The sequence below is a fragment of the Alosa sapidissima genome, chromosome 2, assembly GCF_018492685.1.
Source record: "Alosa sapidissima isolate fAloSap1 chromosome 2, fAloSap1.pri, whole genome shotgun sequence".
NCBI lineage: Eukaryota > Metazoa > Chordata > Actinopteri > Clupeiformes > Clupeidae > Alosa > Alosa sapidissima.
Window position 1 is genome coordinate 20,764,938 of NC_055958.1, and position 20,000 is coordinate 20,784,937.

Genomic DNA, 20,000 nt, shown 5'->3' on the forward strand with positions numbered 1-20,000 from the left:
ATTATACACTCATACAGACTCAGACACCCCCCCCCCCCCCTGTCTCTCTCTCTCTCTCACGCACACACACACACACACACACACACACACACACACACACACACACACACACACACACACACACACACACACACACACACACACACATACACACACACACACACACACACAGAGTGTGATTAGCCTTGTGTTGGCTCATAGACAGGCTCCCACTCTCAGGTCAGAAAGGATCCTATAGCTCTCTGCTGCTCCCCAGGATTCCGCTTGCCTGCGAGCGGCTACATTTTGCCACCCTCATCAGTTTTCCATGCCGTGTGAACCCAGCTGCCTTGGGCCTCGTATATATATATGCGAATGCACAGACACGCTCAGCGAGTTATAGACACGAACACACATGCACACACGCACTCATTGAAGTTGTTAAAAAAAAAAAAAAAAAACTATGCGGGTGTATTAGTCAGATGTCAAGCGCCACTTCTTACATTCGTTACCTCATCCACTCCTCCCAGTGTAAAAGTCTCATAAAAGTCCGTAGACTCTGTACAGGGTTAAAATGCACAGACCCCCACTAAGCAAGGTTGTAGCTCTCACACTGGCCCTGTTTGTCTTGGAGCTGGCCCTGCATTCCTCTCTTCACTAGACACCTCCTTATTAACAGGGATTTAGACTGAAAGCAATGTGGTGAAAGTGTCCACATCTGTGCCCATTTGCGTCAAACCAAGAGGCCACAGTAAACCAGGGTTAGATTTTTTGAGTCCACACTGGTATTCTCAATCCTCCCAGAAATAGATGAGTGTTACCATCAGTGTTAATCCTGGTGCTGGAGAGGGGTGTCCCACTGTGTGTGTGTGTGTGTGTGTGTGTGTGTGTGTGTGTGTGTGTGTGTGTGTGTGTGTGTGTGGTTGCGTGTGTGGCCATGCGTGCATACATATATGTGTGTGTGTGTGTGTGTGTGTGTGTGTGTGTGTGTGTGTGTGTGTGAGTATGTATGTGTGTGTGGTCTCTGGGGAGCAGCAGACAGCTCAGGCTATCCACTCTACTGTGAGGCCCCGTCAGCACTCGCCTGTCTACGCTGAAGCCCAGTTTAAAATGGCAGACAACATCAACGGCTCCCTCCTCCTGCAGCAAACTATAAAGGCCTTTAAAATGCCTCCCCCTGCCCCCTCCACACACACACACTCTCTCTCTGCCTGTCAAAAAAGGCATCTTAGGCTGTTGCCCAAACAAAGAATTGATTGGGATTCTTTGGTAAGTGGACAATGCACTAGTACTAGTCCCACTGTACGTCCAGCCATGTACTGTACGGTGCTGTGTTCTTCACTGTCTCCCACCCTCCCCTTCCCTCCTCACCCACCAACCCACCCACTGCTGCTTCAGGCAACCCCTGCCCATGCCATTCCTACCCTGCACTGCTTCACCAAGCATGCATGTGGACAGCAGCTCCCTCCGGACAACACTGGCTATCCTCCTCTGTGTCACAGTGTGCCTTTGACGAGGAGTCCATGCTATTGTTTCTAGAAGCTTCTGTTGTCTCTATGGGTGCTGTGCTCCACCTCACTGTGGCCATCTGTGTGTTCCCACTGTCACGTCAGTCTCATGGCATCTGCCATGCAGTGTGTATGTTACTGTTATATTTTACAGTGCTGATTTCAACCATTATTTTGAGTCTCCGTTTAAGTTTCACTAAGTTGCTTATGTATTTGATTTGCTCCTTTGTGTGAGTATGTCATTTGTGTTTTTTAGTGAAAGTATTAAATATCTGCATGGTGTGCTCACTGAGTCTGTGCTCTGAAGTGGTTAAGTGTTGAATCTTAGTCCGTTCACACTTGCCAGAGTGCACTTGCATGGCCTAGCCACAGAGCATGAGACAGCAGCTACCCCTGCCTCCTAGCTGCAGTGTTCCTGTGTACATCCATCACCACCGTCATCCAAAGAGCTCAGACCGCGTGTGTACTGAGGGAATAGCACTTTGCAAACACTCACACTACTGTAGCTTCATCTGGTTGGCTTCAAGTAAACCGATCACATACTTTACTTAGAAGAAGCCCTCAGGTGGCCAAACATGACCAAACATGTTGATGTACAGTTGCTTCATCCTACTGAATATCGACCAGTGTTTCCTACAGAATTGAATTATATTTGTGGTGGTAGGTTTGCAGAATTAACTCGAATGCAACAGTTTTTAACAAATTAGTGCAGCGCGGTTATGATTCTAACCAGATTTAAGCACAATTTAGTACAACCAGGAAAATCATTGTGTGGTGGTCAATGTTGATATTGTGGTGGGCCACCACAAATAAGTCAATGTATGGGAAACACTGTCGACGGATGTGCTGTGTGGTTCCTTGCACATACTGGACGTACACTCACAGGTCTGGGCTCTTCTGGTCAGTGTGCTGTCTGCCCTGTGGAAGAGGGGCTGGAGTGCTGAAGCTGAAGCTGTATGTTTCCCCCACACAGGTCGCTCTCCCCCAGGACTGGCCAAAACGCCCCTGTCCTTCCTGGGCCTGAAGCCGCACAACCCAGCCGAGATCCTGCTCCACCAGACCGGCTCAGGTGAGATCCACATAAACACACACACACACAGACACACACACACACACACACACACACACACACACACACACACACACACACACACACACACACACACACACACACTGCCCTCCCACCCAGCCCTCCAGTCACCTTCCAGCTCAGTCCAGAGGCTGTTAGCAGAGCAGCCTCCCTCTGGAGGGCCATCAACGGCCAGTTATACCTCATAAAGAGAGACTAAAAATATACCTTCACCCTTCCATATATCAAAACATGTTCTCTCGCTCTCTCTTTACCTCCCACCTCTCTGTCTCTCCTGCTCTCTCTCTTTAACAAGCATTTCTCTCTATTAAGCAGTGAGATCATAAGTGCTTGTAAATGGAGCGGGCATTCGCCTTTTCATATGCGGTTATATGGGCTGGGTTTTTAGTGGGGCAGGAATGCGTCTGAGGGGGGAGTGATTTATGGCCCGTCCTGAGAGGCGTGCATGTACGAGCAGCCTTCAAAGGGACACCACTCCAGCTGGGCCTCCTATTTACACAGCCACCATCCGAACATGAGAGGGCCCCGGAATGTCATTTCATAAATGAGCTCGATAAAGAGGTGCACTTGTTATTCGTCTCAGAGTGCTCCAAGACAGCATGTGGTGTTTGCTAAACGAGAAATAGAATTGATTTTTTTCAAGGTAGAAAATCAGACAATGACCCGACCAACTCACAGAGGGCTTTTGCTGTTCAGCACACAAGTTTGTTTGATATTTTGCAACACCTTCTCTGTAAGCCAATGAAACATCTGCTTAAATATGCTGCAAAGGGTGGTTATTAAAATGGAATGGCAATGATTCCATTCCAAAGCACAGTGCAAGAATTGATAAAGAACAGGCACACCAAGACTAGATGTGTCCAAACAGTGTGCTTTGGTATCTGACCTTCCTGGATTCCTCTTTTGGCTGTTCTTCTTAGTGTCTGGAGTGCTGTTTCTTTTCGGCTGTGTGCTCTGCTGTGTAGTGACATGTTGTGTTGTCTTTCTGGCGTTTCTACTCTGCTCCCTATGCTGTCAGACTCTGAGAGTCTCAGTGATGAGGAGGAAGGTAAGGGCACAGTAGGTCTGTCACAGCAAACTCATCATCCATTCCCCACCATCCAGTGCTCTGACTCACGTTCACCTGCAGCCCCCCTGCTCTCATGCCTGAACAAGTCAGATATGAACGCTGACTAGACTCATAGACCCACTGCACACACACCCCACGGCTATTTCTTTGCTTCATGCAAACATTAAACAAGTGTTTCATGTTTGGGTCATTCCATTACAAACCCACTCAGCTCTTTGTATGGTCAAGTCTGTGTACATTTCCATACTAAACAATAGGTTACAAAACATGCTATTTGTTTAAAGGTCTTTTCCAGTTTATATGTTCTGAATTAAATCCTTTACATTTTGTTTTGTCATCAACACGGCCATTGCAAGCAAGTATGCCTTTCACTAAATCATCAGGCCATCCCTTATACAGTTCTCTGTAAACACACTTCACCACACACTGTTCAGTGAAACAGGGCAATTCCATGCAGAACGGTCACATCCATAACGCCAACTAAATGCCATGGCATTTGTATGATGCGAATGTTTATGTGAAAAGTTTTTCATGTAAGGTCTACAACCAAGAAGAGTGAATGCTCAAATTTCAAGTAATCATCATTCACATCATACCATACCATGGCATTGTGTTGGCATCATGGACATGACAGTTTTGCATGGAATTGCCCAGTAACATTTCTCCTGTTACAACAAACATTTTACTTTAGGACTACAACACATATCACACCTTTTCTCAGTTTCCAGTGTCATGTCATGTCTTTGTCTCATCTCAGTCCTCTCATCTCAATATGAAGTAGTATGTAACCTCAACTAGTCCCTCTGAAATAGAGGTGGCAGCTCTCTGTTGACATCCAGTATTTCTCTGTGGGTTTTCAGAGCCGCGCAGCTATGTGGAGTCTGTAGCGCGGACAGCGGCCCTCGGAGGAGGCCTAGCAGCCCAGCAGGCTCCTGTCCCCTCCAGCCATGAGCTGGACGGACCCGTCCGAGCGGCCACCCACTCTGGGCCCACACACGCCTTCAATGCCCCGCTGTCCTCCAGCAGCCCCATCGAGAGCCCTGAAAGGTCAGTCCAAGCAGTAGGACAATGAGTGGTACGGGAATTATGGTTGCACTTACTGTGCGGAGACAAAAATGTATAACAAAAGACTTTCAGTAAGATTAAGTTGAACAATACAAACAAAATACAATTTTGTATTCAGATATAAACAGAATTTAATGGTGTTTGGTTTTATTGCTGTTTGTGCTTAACTTAGTAAATATAAACACTCTTTTTCTCCCCGTCTCAGAGAGCACCCTCTGGCTGACAGCAGCGCGGGCCTGATCTCGTCCCCTCCAACTGGCCTGGACTCTGGGTTCCGTTCGCAGCCGTCCGAGCAAAGCGCCTCCCGCACCCAAACTCCCTTCTACCCTGCCTCCAGCAGCCTGTCCGGCAGCTACATGACCCCTGACCTCAGCCCATCCCTGCCCGAGAGCACCCATACTAGCCTCCCCAGCCTCCAGCCGGCCCCTGCGAGCCCTGGCACCCTGCACCGGGCCATGGCCCCTGACGCGCCCCCCAGCCCCAGCCTCCAGCGCCGCCTGCCCAGCCACGGCAGCCCCATCCTCGGCCGCCAGCCCTCTCCGGCTAACGGCATTATCCAGCCCGGCTTTGGGGCGGGCAGCCAGGTCCTGGGTCACTACCCCACTGTGTCCACGGCCACGCAGAGCAGCCCAATGCTGAACAGGCAACCACCGGTCAGCCAGGGCACCCAGAGCAGCCCCATCCTCAGCCGGCAGTCGCCATACAGCCAGCCCGTCCAGAGCAGCCCGGTGCTGAGCAGGCAACCGTCCATTGGCCAGGCCACGCAGACACAGAGCAGCCCGGTGCTCAGCCGCCAGCCGTCCATCGGCCAGCCGGCTCAGAGCAGCCCCGTGCTGTCCAGGCAGCCTTCCCTCACCCACCCCGCGCAGGGCAGCCCTGTGCTGGGCCGACACCCGTCCATCGGCCAGGTGACCCAGGGAAGCCCCAGCCTGGACCGCCACCCCATGTACAGCGGCTACACCACTCCAGACGAGAGGCACGGCGCCCTGTCCCGCCAGAGCAGCTCCTCCGGGTACCAGCCACCCTCCACCCCGTCCTTCCCGCTCTCGCCCGCCGGCTACATGGAGGGCGCCGGCTTCCGGCAGGGCAGCCCGGCCCCACCGCTGCAGCCCCAGCTGCCCGAGAAACGCCGCATGTCCAGCGGCGAGCGTCCCAATGGCGCCCTGTCCTATGGCACCCTCAACGGGAAGATGGCCTCACCCATGTCCAGCGGGGGCAGCACGCCAAACGTGCAGTTCTTCCACACCCTTCCCGACTTCTCCAAGCTCGCCATGTGCGGTGAGGCTTCGCCAAATGATGGTCGCACAGCATGTGCACATGTTTTTCCTATTTTTCCTATAAATGTACTGCAGTTTGATGTGATGAAATAATTGGCCGTCTGGCTGTAGATACAGCTGTGGCTTCAGAGTCGAGCCAGACAGCATGTTTGTAAAGCTACCTAAGGTGACAGAGTTAGCACTCCGGCAAGACTTTAATTGCAAGTTCATGTTACACACATAAAGTATATTTTAGCAAAGTTGTATTTTGACCTTTGTGAGAAGAGGCTAGCTGTCAGATGTATCAACTATGCCTGTTACTTAAATGAGACATACTGAAACAGATCTCAAGAACCGTGGGAAGCAGGGCCATTCATCACTGCTCTGATCTAAGCCGAACTCACTCTCTTTTCAGATGGGAGTCCAGAGACCAGGTTGAATGTAAAGTTTGTCCAGGACACGTCCAAGTACTGGTATAAGCCAGACATATCCCGAGAGCAAGGTGAGGTGCCAGGGGGGGCTTATTTATCTCTGTGTGGAGCATGTGGATGGGGGTGTGTGGTCACGTAGACACTCAAACATACACTAACTGACCTCCGGTGTGAGCTTTTAGCTGGAGGTCAGCGCCTGTTGGCCCTTCCATGTGTTTCTCCTCAGAGCTCTTATTGGATTAGATCATCTACACTGGAGATAGCTCTAAACACAAGCACATGGAGCTCCACCGTCACATCACACACCACACGCCATATGTACTTAGTTAGGCTCTGTGGACATCTGCCTCTCGCTAGAGTTCCCCCCCTACACACACACACACACACACACACACACACACACAATCACTTTTTACTGAAAGAGCTGAAGCCATAATGAGGACAAATAAACCTTTTTATGGAGAGTCTTTCTGCCCTCACCCCTCTACTTTAATCACCACAGACGCACAGCAACAATTAGTTAACAGATTTGTAGCTCTAAACTATACTGCCATCATCCGCTGGTGCCAATGTGTCTGTTCCTGTGTCTTGTGCCTGTGCAGCGATCAGCGTGCTGAAGGACAGAGAGCCAGGGGCGTTCATCATCCGTGACAGCCACTCGTTCAGAGGAGCCTACGGCCTGGCAATGAAGGTGGCCTCCCCGCCTCCCACTGTGCAGCCCAATAAGAAAGGTTTGGCATGATAATTTACACACACACACACACACACACACACACACACGCACACACACACGCACACACACACACACACACAAACACACACACACACACACACACACGCACACACACACACAAACACACACACACACACACACACACACACAAAGAGCTGAACAGTCCAGGTCTGTGCTATCGTGCTCTTCTGGAAAAGTAGTGTTCTCTCTCCTGTGAGATCTGATGAGTTCACAGTCAGACACACCAGTCAGCCAACGACCACACCCTTCCCTCTCCAAAAGAACCTCTTGACAGGCAACATGACCCCTGCCTAAGCCGTAATCCGGTTTTCACCACACTATCTACGGGCAAAGTCTATTAACAGCACCTCTCAACAGATACTTAGCTGTGTTTAATGTCTTCTGATGGCCTGGTGAAAACAGAGTATTAGGCAAAAAGAGAGAAATGCGTCTATCAACAGGCCTGGCTCTTGGCTGCTCATGAGAACATTGCATTCACAGCACATTTGAATGGGCCTTGGGAGGATAATTATGATCAGTGCATCGATGGTTTGCAGATTGCTTTCATTAGCAGCTGCCCCGCGGGGTTTTGGGGGAGGGGGAGTAGGAGGGAGGGTGATGCTGGAACGCGTCCACCTATGCTGAAGTGCGCGCTCACAGGGGGACGCGTTGAAAAGCCCGCACGTGATCTCAGATCCTCGTCTGCCCCAGGCAGCGTCACAAGTTCACTCAACACTCACGCGCTCATTTCAGGGCTGACACCAAGTCTGCACACGGAGCAAAACACATCAGATGTTGAAGAGCCCCCCCCCCCCCCCCCAAATTCCATCAACTTTTATATCACTTTGTGTGAGCGTGCGTCGTTTGCTTAAGTGCTGTATTTTACGAGATCTGTCTTTGTTTTTGTCTCACGCAGCCGGTGACGTCACTAATGAGCTGGTGCGCCACTTCCTCATTGAGACGAGTCCAAAGGGCGTAAAGCTGAAGGGCTGTCCCAACGAGCCCTACTTCGGTGAGTAACAGTAACAGTAACAGTCATCATCACAGCCTCCGCAAACACACAAATCAACACATAGTAAAACCAAGAGCCCACTAACAATACTACTGACGTATGGAGAAGTAAGAAAGGCCACATGTACTGTATGACTGAAGATGTTCAGGACTGGTACTGAAGCGCACAGCCCTCATGAGATTATTGAAGTAGACAGCCATGTTGACAATGACTGCTATAATAAAAGTCTCCAGTGAATCCCCCCCCTTCTCCTGGACCCTCCTTTGAATGACCAAGAGATCTGAGCTACTCTAGACCACAGTCCATAAAGCCCCCTAATCCTAATTATAGTATGAAAGAAGTTAAAAGTCATTTAAGTCTGGCTCAAATGTTCTCCCTTCTAATTTCATCTGCTTGCTGCATTACAAGCATGGGAGCTTGTCAGTTCAATGGACAAGGAGGCCTCATGCTCCATCAGAAACTGAGAGAGAGAGAGAGAGAGAGAGAGAGAGCAGGAAAAAAGCAACCCATGGACCAGGAGGGGCTGCTTACATAAGGTCTCACACATCCTGTTCGAGTGACCAATTGCGTAACGGCGTATCTTTGTTGTTAAAAAGAGCGTTTCTGTTGGAAAGTGGTGGGAGGTATGGGAGCGCTGGCCAGTCCGTTATCTCATCTTGGCTTGTGTGGAGGTTAAATTTAGAGCTATCTGCACTGTTCCCCATGAATTGATGAGTGAGGCGTCTCGATTTAAAAGGCTGCTCCTCTTACCCGCACACTGCCAAGACTCCCATAGGGCCATGGCGTTAAGCCCATTAATATATTTAGGGAGGCCCTGGCAGGGTGGCCGTCGCTCGCTTTGATCCATTAATGAATGCGGTGAAGGATATTGCGCTCGGAGACATTGAACTGTGCCCCGACAGACTGCTGACAATCACTTCCATACTTTCAATGACAATAGTTCTCATATAGCCCAGATGTGCCGTCCTCCTTTTGAAGCCTGTGCAGCAGACCGTCACTTGCATTGGGCCAGAGGGACTCGGTATGCCTCTTGGCCCAGCGAGCTGAAGCCATATAGCATTTTATCCAAACAGCCACATACTCCCCAACACCCCAAGCCCTGCTCCATCCGTTCCAGATCACCTTTCTTTTCTTTTCCCATAACATACATCTGAGATCTTGGCCAAGGAAGGTGTTTCCAAAACACACAACAGGTCACTATGGAGACCAAACGCACCAGTGTAATTCCAACCTACATCACTGGGAAATACACTCTTGCCGTTTGTAGCAGGCCAGTCTCCTAGGGTGGCAGGCCCCACAGAGGTCTCATATGTAGGGATAATATAACATCATTGTTTTCCATTTGGAGATGGTTTACTGTAAGTGTGAGCTTGGCTTTTGCCTGCTTTACATTAACCCTGGCGTTCTCGTGTGTGTGTGTGTGTGTGTGTGTGTGTGTGTGTGTGTGTGTGTGTGTGTGTGTGTGTGTGCACACAGGATGCTTGTCAGCACTGGTCTATCAGCACTCGATTACCCCACTGGCACTGCCCTGCAAACTGGTCATACCTACCAGAGGTAAGATACCATTGAGTCCTCATCTGTTTTCTACATACTGTACTCAGTGTACTGCGTGTGTGTGTGTGTGTGTGTGTGTGTGTGTGTGTGTGTGTGTGTGTGTGTGTGTGTGTGTGTGTGTGTGTGTGTGTGTGTGTGTGTGTGTGTGTGTGTGTGTGTGTGTGTGAATATGAATATGAGAGTAAGAGTGATTTACCCCCTGCCATGCGTAGCCTCTCTGGCCTGTACAGCAGCTGTGGTGTTTTAATCCTGCCCGTATGCCCTCACACACACCCGTAAAACCCGGCCGCCGACCCTACGTCACTCCTTGCCTTTCCTCACCGGGCCTGCCGAGTTCCATGCTCGTGTCAGGAGAGCAAGAGGGAGAGAGTTGACCCCTGATGGAAGCCCCAGCACATTCCTGCCCTCCCCAAAACACTCCTGACAGGCGTGCCAATTCCCAGCAGGGCGAGAATTCCCCCGTAGAGAGTGACACTGTGCACCCAGATTCCCACAGGAAGCATCCTCACACAACCTTTGACACTTTCTAACCTATGCACCTTTTCTCTCTCTCTGTGTATGTGTGTGTGTGTGTGTGTGTGTGTGTGTGTGTGTGTGTGTGTGTGTGTGTGTGTGTGTGTGTGTGTGTGTGTGTGTGTGTGTTGTTACCAGATCCTAATGATGAGGCCCCGGAGATAGCGACACCAACAAACCCTGCAACAGAGCTCCTCAAACAGGGAGCAGGTAAGAGGAGACAATGATTGATTGAGTGCCATTGGCCTTCCAAGGGTAATAAAGGTCATGGTGTGAGAGACTTCATCCTCTTCATCTGCTCTCATTCAGTCCCAGCTTCAGGGTCCACACATTCCTTTAGTCTCTTTATCATTTATGAGCTAGTGACACACATCATTGAGGCCTGATCTCCATCAAACAAGGTTATCGACCCAGTTTACTTGGACATCAATAGAGCACTAATGAAAGTATACAGGTCTTAGTCTAATGTATACTTTCTGAGTCTGATTCCTACAGTGTTTTCCATATTTCACTATTTAATTTATTGTTTCCTTCACTGTGTATACAAAATCTGACACCACCCATTCCATGTTTTCTTCCACTTTGATGGTCACTCCCAAGTGACTATAGGGCAGAAGGCTCCTACTGAATCCCATGGTAAACTACGTGTTGATTTGCTTTCGTTTTGAGAACCTGTTTTGGTCTTGTGCGTCTTCGACTTTGACTGCAGCATCCCAGTCCAGACAATGCCTTCTTACACTATGCCAGTGCAAACTACTCTGACCTATGCGCATGTGTGTGTGTGTGTATGTGTGTGATTAGTGTGTGTGTGCCTTCATTTGTATCGCCTGTTAACAAACCCAAACCTTTGAAGCTCCGTTTCCTCACTAAACCAGAGACTGCTGCCATTGCCTTTCGTCCTTTCAGATTGTTTGGAAGGCCATGGTTGTCTTATGGAAAGAAAGCTCTTTCCTGTCTGTCTCCTGATGGCATGTCCTCAAACTGAAAGCACAGAAATAAAATTGCTTTGCATGTATTTTGCAGATGCGAGTGTCCAAGTTAAAGATGGAAATAAAATAAAAACAAAGGGATGATGATCCTTAAATCTTGTTAGCATTAAACTGCTAGCTATGTATAGGACAAAATACCAGCAGTATTAAGCTGAATTGTGAGGAATTTCTAAATGATTCATTGCATACACCATGCTACTTAGTGAATTGTGCAAGTGATATTATCCTGGATTTAGTTTTCTATGTTTTTGATAAATGGTTTTCTGCATTGATTTTCTTAGCCTGCAACGTCCTGTATATCAACTCTGTGGAGATGGAGTCCCTGACTGGACCCCAGGCCATCGCTAAGGCCATCTCTGAGACGCTGGCAGCCGGCCCTGCCCCCACCGCCACCATCGTCCACTTCAAGGTGTCCACGCAGGGCATCACTCTGACCGACAACCAGAGAAAGTGAGTGCTATGGCCTCTCCTCAAAATACTCTCCAGGCTCTTTATTTTCTTTTCTTCCTGTGTCCCTGCGTCTTTTTAATTCTTCCCTCCCACACATGGTCACTTCCTGGTCACTTAGCCTCATCCTCGTGTAGCACATGACAGTGCCCTCACTCCTCTGATGTCCTTTTTCTTTCCTTCAGGCTTTTCTTCAGGAGACACTACCCTATCAACACAGTCACCTTCTGCAACACTGACCCACAGGAGAGAAAGTGAGTATTGGGGATTTTTAAACTCTCACAGCCCATTGGTATTAAAGAGACATGCACTTTCTGACCATTTGGTTGTTTTTACATCTGTAGGTGGAACAAACCTGAGGGGGGCACTGCAAAGTAAGAACCCTGCTTATTCTACACTGCTCACAGGCATTGTTCATGTTTAATGTATTTTAGGAAGCAATATCCCAATTTTAGGAGATCAGTACGTTCTCCCCTGGGGCTCGTATCCAAACTCCACCACCCATGTGTGCCATTTCTCCTTTCCTCTCTTTCTCTCTCTCTCTCTCTCTCTCTCTCTCTCTCTCTCTCTCTCCTTCTCTCTGTCATCCTCTCATCCACCCCTGACACACTGTACGTCCCCTGAGCCATGTCCCAGCACAGGCTTCCTCCTCCCCTCCGCACTGTGGGGCATGTGATTCCCATCATGGCTCAGTTCAGTCCAGTCCAGTCCAGGCACAGAATGAAAGGGCTCCCCTCCCCTCTGAGCGCGCTCATTAAACGCTGTGCGGGGCTGATGCGATGGGCAGATACGGGCTGTAGGAAGGAGAGATGAATAGATCGGGCAGAGGATGAAAGCCGTTGACTCACAGGGAGTGGGATTCTCCGGCTGAGCCGGGATAGCGCTGCATGCGGCTCCTAGGGTCGAGGCTCATTGTTGAAGTGCTACACAAGAGAACGTTATTATGGTGGCGCTGCGATCTGAGCTCGAGGGGTGCTTATGAGCGTTACAGTAGTATTTGATGTCAGCGTGAGACTACAGTTAGATTATTGCTATGTAACTATTTACCCATTTAAATTAGATCAATGGCGTCATTTTACACAGTAACCCCTTGCTTTTCTTCAAAGTCACAGACATTTGGTCTCATTCAACTTCACTGTGTTGGTGCACTGCAAGACCTGTCTAAAGCAAAGGGACTATAAGTAGATCATTGTGTGGACCATGGCGTAGCTTTTTTGAGTGTGTTGCGTGTGGGAGGGTTTTGTTCATGTAAATACAGCTCTGTTTGGGATCAGTGCTGTTAGATAGTACAGCTGTTTCCCTCCAAGCCATTCGGCCTATACAGCAGGGCACTTCCTGCTTTGTTGTTATCTATTTTGCATCATTTTCTATTAGTTTGTGGGTATAAGCTTTTACAATATTGAGAAGGAATTCAATGTGAACTCATTTGAAATACACGTCTTGCTTGTTCTTGAGAGAGTCAATTGTTTGTTTGTGCTTTCAGGTTTTTTGGGTTTGTGGCCCGGAAGCAAGGAAGCACAACAGACAACGTCAGTCACCTCTTCGCCGAGATGGACCCTGACCAGCCCGCCACTGCCATTGTCAACTTTGTATCCAAAGTGATGATGAGCTCCCATAAACGATGATCTGCTCTTGGGGTGGAAATTATTTCCTTTTTTCTTCACCCCAGAGGACACTTAATTTCATGCCTTTGATTTTGTTCTTTTCTTTACCCTTTTTTGATTGTGTTATTGTGTGCATATATGGTATGTGTGAGAGTGCATGGATGCGTTTGGTGTTTGTGCTGTTTTTGGGAAGGCTTCGGGAGTTGACTGAGACGGGGACAGTGGAAGTGCAGAGTGGGGGTGTGGTTGTGTCATGTGCATGGTGAGGAGGTGAGCTAACACTTCACCTCAAGAAGGGGTGACAAAAAAAAATTGACAGAGGAGGTTATGCTGAAGAAAAGCTAATTCTAGAGGGAAGACAGTGAGGTCTGAGATCTGGCTTTTGGATTAAACTACCAAAGATAAAGCAGTCAGGATGAATATGTAATTATTGAGGAGTCCTTTATTTTGTAAAAATAAGGCTCTGTAATCAGAGATGGTCTGTGTTTCATTTTGTTTTTCTATACACATTCATTGATACTGTCTATAGTTTGATTTCATGAAGAGTGCACGTATGCACCTACTGATTATAATTTTGTCTTTCTTGTTTGAGATGTACTTACCCTGTTGTTGAAAACTAAGGTGGGAGCTATGCAGGCTTGTGGATTTCAAAGGGCTTCTCTGTACAAAGAAGAAAAAAACAGACCAAACTGTTATAATCAAATACACTGTGGTCCAAATTCCACTTTGTTTTTTTTTCATCTTATCTATTTCTTCTATTACTTTTATTTGTTTGTGGGCATTTCTGATAATGCCATTGAAGTCTTATTCTAGTCAATCCTTGAGCACCTAGATTTCAGTGGACGTGGAGCCTGATGGTTCAGTACTGCTCCATGTCAGTGGACAGGACAGGGGAGTGGGGGTCAGGGCACGGTGACAGGATCCGACTGGCCTGTCACTCCGCCGCTCCACCTCAGCCTCCACCTCAACTCCACACTGTGGCTACTCTTCTGGGGCGTCCCACTCGAACCTTTGAGCACACTGGAGGAGGCTCCCAGGCTGGGATGTTTGCACTGTTCAGCATGTTCTAGTCCACACATAGCCTCCAGCTATCCACCTCACGCTCACCTCAGCCCTCTGTCTGTCTGCTACTGTGTGGACATGAGTGTGTTTGTGTGTCTGTGTGTGTGTGTGTGTGTCTCACTCTCAACGGTGGCATTTGTTTATGTCACGGACCATGAGAGATAGCAGTCCAGAGAGATGGGACTTGCACCTGCTGTTGACCCCACCAGCTGCATCCTCTGTCTGTCTGTCTGTCTGTCCCCCCATTGACTACTTCTCTCCAGTAGTTCACTCTCTGGCTTCTCCCTACAAGTCTCACAGGCACCTGACAATGACTTTTGTAGTACTAAAGTAGCTTCAAATCACTACGCTGCTGCAGGCCTTACTTTTAAAAGACAAAATAAAAAAAAATACAAACACACAGACATCATACCCTAAAGTAAGCTATATATATATGAAAAACTTTAAGAAGTGACTCTACTAAAATATTTATTGTTTTATTTTTGTGTGTTTTGTTTGTTTTTTTGCTATGTTGCTCTATGTTAACTCATATATACATATTATATTGTATAGTCTACATAAAAATTACTGACGGAATGAAAAAAAGTACTCTGTATTTTCGCTAAGGTTTCAAAATCATTGCATTTTAAAGCATTCACTTGCATAAGATGTAAAATGTATGTATTCTAAATCTTATCATGTTTTGAATATTTTCCTTTGGTTTTACGCTTGCGTCTGACTTTTGCTCATTAGGCTGAAGTATGCTTCTAAGGAGAGACTGTGGTAGAGGGAAGAAAGAGTATTGTTTGTAAAAAAAACAAAAAAGGAAAAAAATAACAATGAAATGTTAAATGCTGTCGGTGTTGAGGCTCTTGTATCAACAGAAAATATCTGAGGACTCATTTGAGTAGGCAAATCAGTGGAAGAAACACAAGATAAAGGCTACAGTTTTATTATTGTCAATTTCTTTTTTATCCTCTGTCTCTTGACTCACCTGCAAATAATGGCCAATGCCAATACATATAGTGCCCAAGAAGCCACCCCAGTTTGCCACATTTAAATGAAAGTATTTTGTTAGCTGCTGCCATCCTGTGGTGTAGTGAAATATTGCCACCATTTAGACCAGTCACATTATACTTACACTGTCCTCTTGATAACTACTACAGTGTTTTAGCTGTTATTTCTAATATACAACCCTTATAGAAGTAAAAAGTAATGGCTAATATTTTAGCTTTCCAGTGACCATTGCATTTAGTGGTTTAAGATATATTACAAAGGTCAGAAATAAATGAAGAGGTGTGTTTCATCAATCAATTATGTTGTGGTAAATGACCACCTCCCACAAGTGCATGTGTAAATACTTTGTTTCTCGCCAAAGATTCATCTCTTGCGTGTGCTTTCATTTGGTTTTAGATCACGCTGTCCTTTCTTTTAATATCCAGAAACATGCCATCTTAATGATGAAGCAATGTCCTATTCTTAATATGAAGTCACTTATTTGGGAGGGCATCAGGCAGCAACAGACCCTTTCCTGAGGTGTATAGTATGTTTTAGACTTACAGTTCTACTCAAATAATTTTTTGCTAAGCACTTACTTACTTCTGGTAATATTAAAGAAGAATATTATAAGAAATCAAAAACACAACGCAGCAGCTTTGCTATTTCACTACTCTGAATTACACTTATATCATTTTGAAATTAAAATGCACAAAAATATGTTTTAGAATGTGCGAGCACCAGTAGCTTGTTCAGACATATTTAAAATTGGGTAATGACTGCATTGTAAACTACATTTCTTATTTATTCTGTTGTCCAACTCGCCACCGATATTGATTGACTACAGGACAGAACAAAATAGCTCATGTTTGTTGTATTGATATTTTTTTCTGATATAATACATGTCAGGAGATAGACAGGAACCTTCAACCATATAATGTTGATACCTATGACAGTGGTTTGTGTACTTTTGAAAGTGTTGTGTCCTTTTAAACATGTCCACATATGGACTAGCTTTTGAACTAGACTGTGTGAATGTGCTTCTTGCTGTACAGACCATGTATTTTTATTTCCCTCATGTATGGCTTCTTTATTTTCAAACACATGTTAAAGAGCAATACAAATAAGTTACATTAAAATATACTGTTGCTTGAAATTATACCTTTCATTTTGTCTACTTGCAAACCGCAATACTTATTAAACTGCACTGATGTCACAAACAAGATAGCGATCCACTAGGCTATTATTTCATTACAGATAATGTTACACTCATTCTCAAAGAACATACAGGACACACACACACACACACACACACACACACACACACACACTGAAAGATGCTGAATCGGAGGCATCAATAATGTTATAACTGATCCATGAAAGAGAGATTTGTACTGTAAGGTACATTAAGTATCAAGTACAAATAAATGGCTGCAACCAAGGACATCATTTGAGTCCTAGCTGAGGAATTTCATACGCTGGATGGCTATTATATCCAGAATGAATAGGGGTCTGGTGCAACTTTCTATGGAGCTATCTAACACCCAATTAGCCATCTCTTTGGAGGGGGGTAAGCTACTGCTAATGGATAAAGGCATGTTAGAAAGGCCTATGTTGATGCTGCTTCAAAACTATGAGCTATCATTTACTACTACTGTTATTTGCAAGTCCATTGAAATAAAAATTGTTGAATGCCTTGTTAGGTTTGATGAACATGAATGAGACTGGGCTTTCTCAAGGTACGCTATAATTTGCCAGCAATGTGCAGTCACTAAATCAGAATCCATGGAGCTGATTTCTAAAGTCAGCCTAATTTCTTGGCTGCAGTGAACTATGAACTCATGGCGGCGTGATGTTGGGTATTATGTAGTAATCAATGGATTAATTCCACATGGTCATACAACTAGCCATTTTGTGGTGGTTATTTCATGCAGAGCGGCTACCCCATTGACTATTATTCGAAACCACAGTTTCTTTGTTAAATGTATGTATCTTTATATATGACAGCTTCTTCTTCTTTAGTGTTCGTTTTAGTGGAGATTTTGTAGTTGTTTCTCAAACGGAGAACTGATGCTAAAGTCATTGGCGTCCACTACCTCTCCTCATTGCACAGAGACACCTGATCCACTGATCACATCAACAGAGACATCACCTGCATGCTGCAGGGAGGGTGTGAGTCTGGTGAGGATTGTTTGTGATTCACAACATGGCTGCACATACAAACAGCGGCCACTTGGTGTCAGTGTTCATCCTCCGTGGACAAGTCCAGCACAAAGTTAAGAGTAAAGACCTCTGTAGAAAATGATGGTATCGGTGCGATTTGTCTTTTTCTTTCTCGCTGTGTGTGTGTGTGTTTGTGCTAAGGACACTGAGAATGACTATACTGTGTAATCTACAGTTTATAGTGTAGTTCTGCTTTACTGATGGTGGTTTAGAGGTAGATAAGGTATCAGAAGAATTTCATTGCCCCTGTTGATGTTAGTCCCCCTCCACCCGCTTACTGAAGGCCCAGATGCCTAACTCAAAGAGCAGTCCGCCCCAACACCCAAACAATGAAGCCAGTTCAGTCCAACAGTTTATATACTCCTCTATGGTCAGAGGAAAACATCTTGAATTTGACGTTATAGTTGATGGAAAATACAACAACACCTTTGACACCCACTGGTATGTGTGCACGTGTGTGTGTGTGTGTGTGTGTGTAGGATTATTCCTCCTTTTTTCCTGGAAATATCATTGTGACTCTGGAAAATTCCAATTTGTTCTCAGCAGGGGGTCCAAATGACAAGATGGGCAGCATTAGGCAGTCTATTTGAGGTCAAGGAGGGGATAACCCTCTAATCTAAGTGGGCTTTGTGCACCAAGGAGGAAAATCTGAAAATCAATATTTCGTCTGGTTCCTCAGCATCGTAATCTTTGCAGGGAACAGGTGTCCCGTGCCCGGGAAAGCCTCTTGTCCTCACATCACACTTCGAGTCATGGAAGATTTTTGAGGGAAACACCCTCTCACACTGAGGACAAGGGCAGACTTACACACAAATGGCACTATTATCAAATTAGACATGCTGCTCCTTCCCACTGCTGGGTTGACACTAAGGCTAATGACAAAGCCAGGTCTGAGATGAATTATGGAGGGAGATGGAGATGGCCAAAAAATGGTGTGTGCATGATGAGAATGTGTTGTGTCTATGTGTGAATGAGCATGTGTGAGTATGTACAGTGTAGTGTTTCTATATGTCTTTGTGTGTGTGTGTGTGTGTGTGTGTGTGTGTGTGTGTGTGTGTGTGTGTGTGTGTGTGTGCGTGCTCATGTCCACGCAGAAATTGCATGTGTGTGAGAGAGGAGGCATATAAACAGCGTGCTTGTACTGGTAAGCCAGGTGTCATGTCAGAGCAATGGTCATCGTTGTCCGCTTCAAGGCTGGTAAATCTGACTCAAAGTGGACTCCCAACTTTCCATTAAAAGCTGGATCTTGGTCCAGGCAGGGAAAGCTCAATGCTTCCCAACTAAAAATACATACTCCAGGATGTTATTGCAAAGTTTCACATGCGTGCTTTGCCTGCATTTTTTGAACGTTGGGATGTTTTTTTTTCCTCTCTTCCTTCCATAAATAAGGGAGGTAAAATTCTTCAGTAACACAACATTGTAATAATGTTAGCCTCGGACAAGATCCCCAAAACTGATGTAAGTTCTCTGCACAGACCGGACAGAGATTTTTATGGTAGTGGTGTCTGTGTGTGTATGTGTGTGTGTGTGTGTATGTATGTATGTGTGTGTGTGTGTGTGTGTGTGTGTGTGTGTGTGTGTGTGTGTGTGTGTGTGTGTGTGTGTGTGTGTGTGTGTGTGTGTGCATGTACGTGTGCCTAGAAATGTGTCAAGGGATTAGGCTCTGGCCATTTTACAACTTCTCTCAGCATTTGCCAGCGCTTTTGAGAATGAGGATAATACTTGCCTGAAGACTTTCCTGGGATTCACGACGGAAAAAAGCTGCACACACAGAGTGAGCTCATCGCTAACTGGGCCTGCTCAAGGTATCAGCGCTCCCCCTGCTCCGGACAATCTCCCAGGTGACCTTATTAACACCCCCCTGTGAGCAGAAACAACCTTCTACAGGCCTCTCATTTCGCATGGCGGAGCACAACCTACACCATCCGCAAGCCCTCACCACCTCCACCCCCCCTTAAAACCTCCTTCCTCAGCAGGCAGGTCAAATACGCACCCGTATATATAGCCGGAGAAGGGCCAGGTCAACGGTCAGGGCCAAGCAGGGCCTTAGGGGATTGAGTGTGGAACCTCGGCAGGGATCGGGTGTCTTCTCCTTTTGCAAGGAGGGAAGGGGGAGCTGGGGGAGCCGAGGATGGGGGTTGGAGGTTTAGCTGCTGGTTGGGACACCTGAAGAGTTTGCGAGGCAGAGGAGGTGGAGGTGGGGGTGTAGCCTTAGCGGGGGTGAGTGAGCCGGGAAGTGCCCTGATGGAGAAAACACACCCGTCTCTGAGCCTTCCCCCCTTAGAGAATTCACTAAGAGGGGGCAACCATCCGGCTCTGTTTCCCCTTGCCCCCCCCCCCCCTACCCCCAACACCCCCCATACACACACACACACATACACATACACACACACCCCTCCTCAACAGGTCAGGTGCTTTTTCGGTTTCATTTTACAAGACTGCTCTGCCTGGACTCTCAGAGAAAAACAGTGTACCATGTTTCGGGGGGGG

At 46.8% G+C, this 20,000-nt stretch overlaps 1 protein-coding gene across 12 annotated transcripts in view; it reads left to right on the forward strand.

Annotated features, from left to right (window-relative positions):
- tns1b (tensin 1b) overlaps positions 1 to 16,446 on the forward strand; it is a 179,671-nt gene extending 163,225 nt beyond the window's left edge. For 10 of the 12 annotated variants that reach the window (XM_042065488.1, XM_042065515.1, XM_042065544.1 and 7 more), the window contains 13 exons: positions 2,461 to 2,556; positions 4,507 to 4,693; positions 4,917 to 5,989; positions 6,383 to 6,469; positions 7,001 to 7,129; positions 8,048 to 8,143; positions 9,620 to 9,697; positions 10,349 to 10,420; positions 10,811 to 10,846; positions 11,481 to 11,649; positions 11,832 to 11,900; positions 11,991 to 12,020; positions 13,130 to 16,446. In XM_042065488.1, the coding sequence (XP_041921422.1) occupies positions 2,461 to 2,556; positions 4,507 to 4,693; positions 4,917 to 5,989; positions 6,383 to 6,469; positions 7,001 to 7,129; positions 8,048 to 8,143; positions 9,620 to 9,697; positions 10,349 to 10,420; positions 10,811 to 10,846; positions 11,481 to 11,649; positions 11,832 to 11,900; positions 11,991 to 12,020; positions 13,130 to 13,271 (2,264 nt within the window). In that variant the 3' untranslated portion in view covers positions 13,272 to 16,446. The remainder of the gene's footprint in view (positions 1 to 2,460; positions 2,557 to 4,506; positions 4,694 to 4,916; positions 5,990 to 6,382; positions 6,470 to 7,000; positions 7,130 to 8,047; positions 8,144 to 9,619; positions 9,698 to 10,348; positions 10,421 to 10,810; positions 10,847 to 11,480; positions 11,650 to 11,831; positions 11,901 to 11,990; positions 12,021 to 13,129) is intronic. The other 2 variants (XM_042065508.1, XM_042065579.1) reach the window with 1 other exon arrangement.
- The last annotated feature ends 3,554 nt before the right edge of the window (positions 16,447 to 20,000 follow it).